The sequence below is a fragment of the Rhinopithecus roxellana genome, chromosome 10, assembly GCF_007565055.1.
Source record: "Rhinopithecus roxellana isolate Shanxi Qingling chromosome 10, ASM756505v1, whole genome shotgun sequence".
Taxonomy (NCBI): domain Eukaryota; kingdom Metazoa; phylum Chordata; class Mammalia; order Primates; family Cercopithecidae; genus Rhinopithecus; species Rhinopithecus roxellana.
The window spans coordinates 44,580,089-44,592,435 of NC_044558.1; the positions used below are offsets into that span (position 1 = coordinate 44,580,089).

Sequence of the window (12,347 nt, forward strand, 5' to 3'; positions counted from 1 at the left end):
TCTCAGTTGTGTACTGTGATCTGTACTCTGCTTTTCTGTATTTCAGCTTATCTGGTTTTTGCCTCTTGCATTGCTTTGTCACATGCCCTCTCAAAACTTGTTACTCAAAGGATACCAGACAAATCCATTTAGTAGTTTCAGTTACTAAGGTAGGAAGATAAAAATAATAAAGAGCAGTGGAATAGAAGCATTATTACTAGTTGCTAGTTGCCACCAAGGGCACAACCAAGCAAAGAGCCAAGTAGATGTAGAAATGTAGAAAATGACTGTTTTTTACAAAAACTTTATTCTTTTCTAATAAAAATGATATATGTTCATTATAAAAGTTTCAAATACATAAGAGTCTGAAGAATGTAAAGATCACCCAAACACCATCACCCAGAAAAAAACCATCCTTAACATTTGGTGAAAGATCTCTCTATAAAACATATATTATCTTAAAACATTCAATGTTATAAATGAGCTCATATTAAATGTATATTCTGTAGTCTGCTTTTTTGATTCAATAATATTTTGGGAACATATATCCATAGCAATAAACATACATGTAAATATTTTAAAATGACAACTGCATGGAATTTATTTAATCCATCTTCTACTGAAGGATATTTCAGTTGTTTCCAATGTTGTAATATCATAAACATCATGAAGTATATGTTTGGGCTCATGTTTAAAGACTTGGACAACTTTTATTCATTAGGATAAATTCCAAAACAAACTGCTTGGTAAAAGTGTATCAACATTTAGGTTTTTGATATATGTTGCCAAATTGCCTTCTACAAAGGTTCTACCAATTTTCACTCCTGCCAGTAGTGAACAAGGATGCCATTTCTTTCAATTGCTTCAATCTTTGCCAATATGGGAGGACAAGATAAATAATAATAAAATAAAAACACACGTATCTTTATTAACTGTTTTCATGTTCAAATTAGGGATACTTTGAATTTTTAAGTTACCCTTTTTCAAGGCAGATATTTCCCGGACTTGAATAAAGTGTTTTTGGTTTGTATTCTCATTCCATCAGTAGTGTGACTTATGGCAAGAGCCAACTCCTTTAAGCCTCATTTTCTTTGATCTAATAGATCAAGGAAATGGAAAGCGGCTCAATAGGTTGTTTAAAGCTTAAGAGATGTGTGAATGCACCTAGCACCTACTAGACACAACAATGAGCCTGCATTTCCGCAAGTAAGCAATTCCTACTACCTTACCTCCATTCCAATTAATGTTTGTCTATGAGAATATTGTAATATTCAAGAGCCAATGTAAACCTCTGTAAATATTATCTTGCTGTTTAAAGAGATGACCAGAAACAGTTTGCAATGATGCAGATGACATCCATAATGAGTTTCTTAAATGAAGGTTTGGCAGGCAATACAGGTCTTTAGAATAAAAATGCCTCCCAGGAAAATACTTGCAAGTCAATTCCATAGACCATCAAGTATATATAAATGATTTGGAACAGGAAGACAGATACAAAACACAACAAACATCAGTTTTTTCCCTGCCAGAACACTGGTTTATCATTGCTTAGACATGGTTTTGGAATATTTTCCACAGTAGAGAAAATTTACAAGCAACACATACAATGACTAATCTTCTTTTCAAAGACATCTCAGATATTAGTATTTAAAATTAATAGTTTTATTCAAGAATGGTAAAATGGAATAATTTAAGCAAGGATTGATTATATTCTGAATACCAGAAAGATAAACTTCGGGTACAATCTACATGACAATAGCATTTATTAATGCTTTTGAAGATGCTTTGAAGGACTATTTGATTCATTCATTTTACAAATATTTGTTGAACCATATTATGCACCAGGTACTGTGCCAACCATTAGGGGTCCAAAAATGAGACGGATGTAGACCTTGCCCTCAGGGAACCTGCAGTTTTGTGGAAGAAGAAATATAATTTAACAGGCAACTCCAGTATCACGTGATAGTGACCTGAGGTTTGTGTAGGTGCCTCAGACTCCCTGGAAGATGCCATCAGTATCCAAACAAATGCCCCAAAGAAACCACATACCAATAGAAGAACAGAATCTGTCACAGTTGCCAACCACAAAGCACAGCATAAACTACTTAGTGCATATGAATAGCAAAGTGAGGGCCGCCATGGGATTATCAGTCACACAACAGGACAAGGAGAAAACCTCTCTGAACCTATTTGGAAGAGCTGGCAGAGGAGCCAGAACTTATGACAGGAGAACTCTGTGAGATTTATTCACTCACATGTAAGCTCCATGAGGGCAGTGAGATTTGCTGGTTTCCATCTGCACTGTAGCCCCAGAATAGTGCCTGATACAAAGGAAGCCATTGATAAGTACTTATTCAGTGAATGGAAGTTTGGATGGATGGATTCATTTAACTCTTATCAAGTAACTGCAGAGTGGGTGCCTGTAGCAAAGAATTTGTAGCAGAGGAGTAGGATAGTGAAAAAGGCAGGAGACACGGTACCTACTAAAAGTCTGTGGAATCAGCAAATGACTTTTCACATCCATCCCTCTTCATAGGAGCTTGAACTGGCAGTGGCTCCATTGTGCAAAGTGGAACACGAGAAAAAGCATGGATTTTGAAGTCAGACAAATGTGAATTCAAATCCTGGCTCCTCCAGATCTGGGAGGACCTGATGGGAGGACTGGGAGGACTTGATTTCAGCAGGTTAGGTTCCTGATTCAGTGTCCTCATCTATAAGATGGGAGTCACGCCTTCAGGGTGACTCTGACGGTTAGCCAGAAAAATCATGCAAAGCTCTAGACCCAGTTCCCTTCACCCTTACCCCATTTTTATGGTGTCAGGGATGGTTGTGCACAGCTGCTGTGAACTCCCAATTCCTTGAATAACCATCCTGAGTGCTTCATCAGTGCTCTTTTCTATTTCTCTTAATTCCTTATCTCTTTTTAGACACCTTCCCCAAGAAGCCTTCTTCACCTTCTCAAAAATGCATAGTAATCTATTCCTTCTTCTCACCCTTTCAGCAATTACTTTCAGTTCCACTGGTGTGTGGTTCAAATAACAGATGTCACTGAACTGTTGACTTGGGTAGACACCCTATCTTCCTTACTAAACTGTTTGTGTCTTACTTGGTACTCTAGTAGCAAATGCAGTGCTTTGATTCTAGCAGATGCTTAATAAATGCTACTCATGATAAACCTCACTTCCTGTACTCATCAGTCCTCAGGTCATAAAAGTTGTTTTACACAGGGTGATGTGCCACCCTGTAAAACTACAATATTATGCAGAGAGTCACAGATCATTATAACTCTCAGGAAGTCAATAAAATTGATTATGTCAGAAATCCCATACCTATTTTCAAAAACAACAAAATGTTTTCTCCATGTGTTTAGGCATTATAAAATGGGACAAAAGCCTGAAGAAGCTTAGTAAATAGGATCTGCCTGGAGGATCGCTCACAGTGCATTACAAAAATGAGGGTAAATGAAATTATAAATTCATGTTTACTGATCAGAGGGAACACCTGGAGGCTCACTCTTGCTTTCTTATGTATCTTGATCTCCACATCATGAAACCATAAAGGTATCCTCTTATTACCCATAGAAAGGTGCAACATTTAATTCATATCAACTAACGCTTATTAATACACCCACTAGAAGGCAAATCTAATCAGGAAGACTGAATCACTCAACAGAAGATTTGGCACTTCCCAGCCACAGTGACATCTGCTTACCACAACATTAATCAGGTCACTTCCAGCTTATTTGACTTCATCTTTGAGGTGTCCAAAATAGTCATACTCTAGAAAGATGATCTAGTCAATAAGATCATTGGTCACCAATCTTTCTAGAGCTCCCACTCTGTGCTAACCAACATCCTAGGTAATAGGATTAATATAACAGAATGAAAAGAAAGGATCCTTTTCTCAAAAAACATACCAGTGATGGAAAGGTAAGATCTACCAATCTCTAACAATTTAAGAGCACTTTAAGGCAGTGGTTTTCACTGATGTGAAGAGTGGGCTTCACATCACTGGCATCAGTATCACCTGGGAACTTATTAGAAAGCAAAATTTCTAACCCCAGGCCTATTGCATCAGAAGCTGGGTGAACCCAGCAATCCGTGTTTTTAACCAGATTTCCAAGTCATTCTGATGCATACTACAGTTTCAGAAACCCTGCTTTAAGTCGGCTAAGCAAGTTCAAATCAACATAATACCAACAGATTATATGTGCTGAGTAATTGCATGGGCCTGGTGTTAATCAGAGCTTCCTTAATGACCCTTCATTGAATGTATTGGTGGGGGTCCATATTCTAAGTGAAAAACAGTTTAACACAGAGTCGATTCTTGATGATCTCTTCTGTGAATTATTAGTGGCAACTTCACATGATTCCAGGCTAATTTTCCCAATTCAGCCAATATAATCTCAGATTACATCTCTAAAATAAGCTAAATGGGCCTCAGAATGGTTTGCAATATGTAAACCAAATGTCAAAGACTTTTGCTGCTTCCTTTCATTAACATGTGTAATCAAGAATTGCCAAACTAGGACAGGTCACAGGAATAAAAGTTACATGAAGTTTAGTCCAACCCTTTCATATGTGTGGTGATCAGATGGGGCAGAGAGCTCTGGGCAGCCAGGTACCCCACAGAGCAGTGGTGAGCATGGGCTCTCCCAACTGCTTACCCAGGGCCTGTATAAAGCCTGTCAATCAGACTAAGACTCACTGTGTTTTTAATCTCACTTCGTGCCTTTTTGGAGAATTGTAACTCCATGCTTCTGACCTTGGTCTGTTAATCTCACTCTGATTCCTGATGATTTTCTTCTTTGATTAGTTGTTCTTCAACATGGAATCTAATGTGAGTACGATTAACCCAACCACACTGACTCACCAAAAAATAAAATAAAATAAATAAAATAAAACAAAAGACATGAGCCTATTCCTCTGCTGGACAAGAAACTAGAGGTTTACCCTTCTGTTACAAGCTTCTTGGAGAGGAAGATTCAGTAAATCCTCTGAAAATGGTTTTCTTCAGTGTTTCTATCCATCATCATAAAGAGTCAATATTTACTCAGCAGTATTTCTTATAGCTGAATTATCGACTATGTGGGTTCATCGGGGTAATTTAATTCAACTTAATTTATAAGGAAACACCTGCTCTGTGTAGGATGACACGTTAGGTTCTGAAGAGATGGCCCTTACATACTCAGGGAGTATGACAGACAGAGTAAAGTTCCCCCGAAGCTGTCCACGTCCCAATTCCAGAAACCTGTGAATATGTTACTTTACATGAGAAAACGGACTTTGCAGGTGTAATTAAATTAAGGATCTGAGACACAGAGATTTTCCTGGCTTATGGGTGGGCCCAGTGAAATCACAAAGGTCTTTATAAAAGACAGGCAGAAGGGCCAGAATGAGAGGAAGAGGTTAGTGAAGAGACAGAGAGAGAGGGAGATCTGAAATGTCACATTGCTGGCTTTGAAGATGGAGGAAGAAGCCATGAGCCAAAGAAGGCAGGTGGCCTCTAGAAGCTGGAAAAGGCAAGGCAGTAAGTTCTCTCCGACAGCCTCCAGAAGGAATGCTAAGGAATTCTGACCTCCAGAACTGCAAAATAATTTGTTACTTTAAGTCACTAAATTTGTGATAATGTGTTACAAAAACAATAGAAAACCAATATAGGGAGTTTACAACCTAGTAAAAGAGACAAGCAGCTTTGATATAATTCAGAAAGTGATAAGTATAAAATAGAAATACAAAGAAATTGCTATGGCAATACTGATAAAGGGAGTACTTCTGGCTGTAGAGATTAGGGAAGCTTTCAGGAGGATGGCAGTTTTGTAGAGCTCTAATGATTGGTAGGATTTCAAAAGAGGGAGATCCAAGAAATAGCAGCAGTGAAGGCCCAGAGTTGGAAGGTGTAGATTAAACCAAAAGCTGACCTAGGCCCTTGATCAGCCATTTTCTCAGGAATAAAAATTACCTGATGGACATTTCATATAGTCTCCTTAGGATATAATAGGTCACTAAGTATGTTTTTAAAAAGCTGTAATAATAGTCAATACATGATAAACTGTCCTAAGAGTTTAGGATAGATCTTGGGATGAAATCCCCTTTCAACACAGAGCATGCTGTAGCCAAGGGTGAACCTGGCTCATTTTCAGACAAGCAGGCTAGTCAGGGATTAACTGCAAAACAAGAGGGGTCAATCAGAATAACAAGGTGATTCTTTCCAAAGGTATCTATTAACATTTACAAATTAGATATTTCCTACAACCCTTGCAAGCAAGCTAAACCAAACAATGGAATCCAACTGAATGTTCTCGGCAGATGGGGGCTCTGGGGACTCACACTGAGGATGATGGAGAAGACATTAGAATCCAGTCCCTTTTTGGTAGGTTTTGATTGTTTTGTTTGGCTGAAGTCAGAACCCATGATCTTAAGGAATCTTGTATGGCTCTAATTGAGCATGGATTTGGTCATGAGACAATTATCCTGATAAAACAATTTTTTAAGGCACTCTGAGGGTTTGGGAAAAAAGGAATGGAATTGTCCAGATTGTTTATCTGCATCACCCAAACTCACTATTGATCATTATCTTGGCATTGCTTATGGAGCCAATGTCTTCTCAAGGTCATACTTATACTCAGGTGCCTAGGCAATACTTGCTTTTTTCTTTATCTTCTGGAGGAATTTATTCTTTTTTGTGTTGTTCATATTCGTCCCAGGAAAGTTTGAAGGAACAGCTGCTCTCCACTGGCCTGCTCCTGCAAGAATGGCCTGGAGCTTCTGAAGAAGGATCCATATTTACCTCATAGGGCCTTAAGTCCTGGGATGGAACTATATACTTTGGGAACCAACTTTCTTCACGAGAAGAACTGGGCATGTTGCAAGCTTCCTCATTTCTCTTGCTCTCTGGCTTTTTGTCCAAGCTCAGAAACATAACCTCAGACTGGCTGCATTCAAAAGGAGTTTTCTGAGTCATTCTCTCTATCCTCAAGCCTTCATCAGAAGGCAGTAAATGGTTATTCTGGCTTTCATCATCTTCCACTGGAATACTTGGTACATTCTCCAGGAATAGAGGAGAAGGACACCTGAAGGACTTTAGAGACGTGGGAGGATCTTCAGCAAAATACAAGCTGGCTTGAGTACTTTCAAGAGTATTTAGAACCTAATTAACAAAGAAGCAAACAGACATTAAACTAAGTTTGAATAATCTTTCCTTTTACCCTTTATCTCTCTACCTATAAAGAATATTGTTTCATTTTCATGAAATTAGTTCAACTATAGAATTTTGAATTAGAAGGGATCTTAAAAACTAGCTAAACCCCTTTATTTTGAGGAGTAAATTAAGTGACTTAAAACAAGGTATAAAAGAAACCACACTAAATACCAAGAGACCTGACTTAAGCCTCAGATTTGCCACCAACTAGATTTATGAACTTGGGCAAGTCTCTACATTTTTTAATTCAACCATAATATGTGGAGGATTGGAAGGGAATGAGGAAATAAACCTGTAATTCTTAAATGCCAGTTTGTTTTCTTGTTGTTGTTGGGTTTTTGTTTTGTTTTGTTTTGTTTTTTTTTGAGACAGAGTCTCACTCTGTTGCCCAGGCTGCAGTGCAGTGGCATAATCTCGGCTCACTGCAACCTCCACCTCCCAGGTTCAGGCAATTCTCCTGCCTAAGCCTCCCAAGTAGCTGGTATTACAGGCACGTGCCACCATGCCCAGCCAATTTTTGTGTTTTTAGTAGAGATGGTGGTTTCGCCATGTTGATGAAACAAATAAACAATTATTTGTTTATTTGTGCAAATAAATAAGTGAATGGGTGATTAAGTCTATGGATAGATTAATAACTTTTTAAAAATGGATAAGAAAAATATATGCTGCATTTATAATAAGCCAGATCTCTTAATGAAGATTAAACACTTTAGGAGGCCGAGGAGGGTGGATCACTTGAGGTCAGGAGTTCGAGACCAGCCTGGCCAACATGTGAAACCCTGGCTCTACTAAAAATACAAAAATTAGCCAGGCATGGTGGCTTGTGCCTATAATCCCAGCTAGTTGAGAGGCTGAGGCAGTAGAATCACTTGAACTAGGGAGGTGGAGGTTGCAGTGGGCCAAGACAGTGCCACTGCACTCCAGCCTGGGCAACAGAGTGAGACTCTGTCTCAAAAAAAAAAAAAAAAAAAAATTGAATAAAATATTCCCTGCAAACTGCTCATTTATGTCTTTACATTAAACTTTTTGTGGTGTCTTGGTTCCACCTAGAAATGACCTCTACCAGGTACCAAATGATGTGGCTTTTTGACCTGGAAACACTAACTACTATGCTGGAATTCTCTGTTGGAGGCTGGATTTGTCTCATTAACAATTCACTTAGATACACAATTTATCTAGTTTAGATTTTCCATGGTTCTGTGGACTCAGTTTTGAATAAAACCATATATATACTCACTTCATCCATTGATGGTCTTAACTTTGCCCGCGTTGCAGCACACTGGCCTGCCAAACAGAAGAGCTTGATGGAGAAATTCCGAGGGCAGGGAGGCACCTTCTTATCTAGAAATGAGAGACATGAATCCAGGCCTCTCTTCTCCATCAATTCTATAAGGAGATCCCGCTTGGAAGAGAGGGAGACAATTTTATCACAGAGAACTTGATCAGAAAATGACCAAGAGATAGGTGCCAGGATGAAAACAATTCTTACCAGCTGGATATGTTTTGGATCATCTAACACTACTCTACATCCTGTCAGAACTTCCATTATGACCTACAAGGAATATATAGAAAGTCAGCTATCTTAAACATATACACACAATTTGTTGCAACTATTAACCATGACTATGAATACAGTTCATTCTAATTAATGACTTTATATTTTATTAATTGATTGATTACAAAAAATTAATATATAAGACGGGCTAACAGAAAATCAATGAGTCAAATGTCAAAACTCTTTGAAAAATTCTTAGAATCTAGAACATTCTTGGCAATAAACTCTCCTCCTTTGTTAACTGGCAGTTGGTACTCACAATTCCAAAGCTGTAGACGTCTGTTTTAATGGAAAGTTTCCCCCGTCTGATGTACTCTTCTGGCATGTACCACAGATGTTTACTGCTGCTGCTGGTCATATTTATGGTACAACTCTGATGTTCTACGTGGGACCGGAAGTGTGCCATGGCAAAATCAGTTAGTTTGGGTTGAAACTGATCATCCAAAAGGATGTTTGCACTAAAATTGTGATCAGGGACAAACAAGACAAAATATCATAAGGGCACTTCAGTGTAAACAAACATACTAAACTCACCTTCTTCACATCTGGTTAATTCACAACACTGTAAAATAAAGCCAAACAAATTTCCATGAACTAGAGAACATTCTTTCATTTTTCTGAATGTGTAAATCCAAATGTTACGTGCAACCTAGAACAAAAAGCTGACCGAGGAACAGTGGGCATTTCAAACTTAAAGATACATATGTGAAGTTGATGGATAAAGCTGATGCTTTCTCAGAGAAACTGAAGTTAACCAAAACAGCTTTCCTTGTGCTTTTCTTACACTTACAGAGAATGTGAACTGAGTTTTAATCAGCTGGTTATGTGTCTGTTATGTGCAAGAGCTGTGCTGTGAAATGCTTGGCTTATGAGCACAGAACCACTAACTTGGAATGATTTGAGGACTCTTTGGTAGTCCCTGCCCTCATGGCAGCCCTATCCCATGGTTTCATCTCTATGGTTTTTTGGTCTTTGAGTTTTATTTAAACTACAAATGTTTACAGAGACAAAGGCAAAGTGCTTATAGTCAAGTTAAGCAGTTGTCACATTAAAACCTTAAGAATCATCTGATATTTTGGCTGAGGGTAGGCATTGGCTTACTTTTACCTTCAAAGGGCTGTCAAAGCAGGAACAGGAAAGCAAAGCCAAGAGACAGATCCATTTCCCACTGCATACAGCCAGGAGTTCTGCCTTTCCCTGGCTCCGTGACCACCCACAGTTTCCTTCACCATGTAAGCCTCAGTGCCCTCTCTCCTCTCATATGAAATGAGAACAGAACTCCGGCAGGGGGAAAACGAAATGCATAGCGTCCTCCGCAGCACTTGGTAATGCTCAAAAAATGGCAGCTAGGAGGAAGATTAGCAATCAATTCTAAGAGAACAGATGGATATTGAGAAGGAGGTGGGGCAGCCAACAGAAAGTCATGCACTTCCTGGCTTTACTTAGGGCTCTTCAGAGCTTGCTCTTTATCCCCTGAAACCAAAGCATCTAATAGTAGACCTGCCCATCCAAAATGCCCAGAGGTATATTTGTAGTACGACAGGCTGTTACTAAAAGTGCTATAGCAACAGCCACGGGATATCAAGAAGTTCTTAATTCTGAACAAATTTTGAATCTTACAAAAGCTCCAGAAGTCTTTGCTGTCCTTATACAGGTAGGTTAATGGGCAGGCCCCAGTTCCATAGGTCTGAACTACTGTTCAGAGGACTCAGAGTCCTACTTCTATTTAGACGGTTTGGGGGAAACAGTTCAATGTATGAAGCTAAGGCCTCAAAGATTCTAGTCCAGACTTTGTCTAGGGCTGAGTTGACAAGAGAAAAAACAAAGGGACTTCCAGTGGTCTTTTTTTTCTTTTTTTTTGAGACAAAGTTTCGGTCTTGTCCCCCAGGCTGGAGTGCATTGGTGCGATCACAGCTCACTGCACTCTCTGCCTCCCAGGTTCAAGTGATTCTCCTGCCTCAGCCTCCCGAGTAGCTGGGATTACAGGCACCTGCCACCATACCCGGGTAATTTAGTAGAGACGGAGTTTCACCATGTTGAGCAGGCTGGTCTTGAATTTCTGACTTCAGGTGATCCACCCGCCTCGGCCTCCCAAAGTGCTGGTATTACAGGCGTGAGCCACCACACCCAGACCCTGTGGTCTTTTAAGGATAAAGAGATACATTTTAAACTTTATTTCACTCCTCCTTCCGCTAAGGGTGGCAAGGGAATTGTAAAATCCAAAGCGCTCACCTTCTGAGTGCTAGGGCCTCTTATCAGCTGTGTGCTCTCAGCATTTATGGAAGGAAAGTCAGAGAGGCCTGGTTCCCAAGGCTCGTATCAATAAGCACAGTTGTCATTTCTCTCCTTGCCTTCTCCCTTCTCCCTAGAGAACCCAGCAGCTGCTAAAGCCAGCCTGGGCCTCACACACCCCCATCTGTCACTCCTCACCCACTCTTTTACTTTCTCACTTGGAGAACTGTTGACTATCCTGACATACCTCAGATGAGGAACAGACTACAATCAGATCTGACTTCTGTCCAACTCTAGATAAGGAGACTGTCAGTTCATAATCACTTCTTCCCTAGGTTGACTCTTCAATGGATCAGATCAAGTCTGAAGCTCCTGGAGATGCCCTGAGGGTTTCAGAGTGCTGGGGACATTTGAATGCAGGAGTTTGCCGGTGGGCCAGGAGGCGAGGTGGGAATAAAAGGTTCTCCAGCCTTCATTGCCAGGACCCCTCCTTCTGTCCCTCAACTTTGGAGTCACTTCTGCCTGCTCCATTTCATTTCAGCACAGGGGGAGAGCAGGAATGTTCTGAATGGCAGATATGCAGTGTCAAACACCTAAACATCTTCCTCTACCACAGTTCTAAAAAAAGACATAGAACTATAATTGACAATGCCAGAATCATGAGAATGCAAAATCTGAATTTTTAAAACACCAAAAAAGAAAAACAAAAAAAAAAAACCCTGAATCTTTTTTTAAGTACAAAAAGGGAGAAAAAAGAAACAATAATAACAACAAAACCTTCAATTTAATTCACTTATTTGACCAATAGCAACGCTGGTGGGATGCTTTCAGCAAATGGTGAGTCAGCTTCTGTGAAAGTTGGGCAGAAGGGAGTTGAGTAACCACAAACAATGCTTACATTATGAAACCCAGAGAGGACTTTGGGTCAGTGAAAGACCATCAACAAGATGTGAAATTATTCTAGGGTACTGAATTTACAGTTTGAATAATGACAATCCGTGAAAAGATAAGTCGTTTTCCAGCTGACTTTAGTGTATAACATAAATTTTGAGTCCAGTGATTTATTCTGTTCTAAATAAAGGTTAGTGGTAGCTGAGGAAGAAGGATGTTCTGTTTTAGGAAAGCGGAAATTGCAAAGGCCCTTCAACAATCAATTTCTACCTTAATTCTTTTCTCCTGCTTCAACCTTAAATAGAATGTTCAAACACAAAGTGCCTTCGGCTTCCATGCAGATCAGCTGAGTAAGTTTAGCCTGTGGGTGAAAATAAACTAACAAAATTAAGAACCTAAAATAACTAGAATCATGGCAATATCATGCAAAAGGGCAGCCTGCAAGCAACTGTGGCCACCAAAGAGATACATAAAAAATACCTTTGACCCA

The 12,347-nt window shown here is 39.5% G+C and overlaps 1 protein-coding gene across 3 annotated transcripts in view; it reads right to left on the bottom strand.

Moving 5' to 3' along the window:
- Positions 1 to 664: 664 nt before the first annotated feature.
- IRAK3 (interleukin 1 receptor associated kinase 3) overlaps positions 665 to 12,347 on the bottom strand; it is a 59,902-nt gene continuing 48,219 nt past the window's right edge. For all 3 annotated transcript variants that reach the window (XM_010379978.2, XM_010379987.2, XM_030938718.1), the window contains 4 exons: positions 8,994 to 9,192; positions 8,669 to 8,731; positions 8,417 to 8,581; positions 665 to 7,128 (listed from right to left, as the gene is read on the bottom strand). In XM_010379978.2, the coding sequence (XP_010378280.2) occupies positions 6,652 to 7,128; positions 8,417 to 8,581; positions 8,669 to 8,731; positions 8,994 to 9,192 (904 nt within the window). In that variant the 3' untranslated portion in view covers positions 665 to 6,651. The remainder of the gene's footprint in view (positions 7,129 to 8,416; positions 8,582 to 8,668; positions 8,732 to 8,993; positions 9,193 to 12,347) is intronic.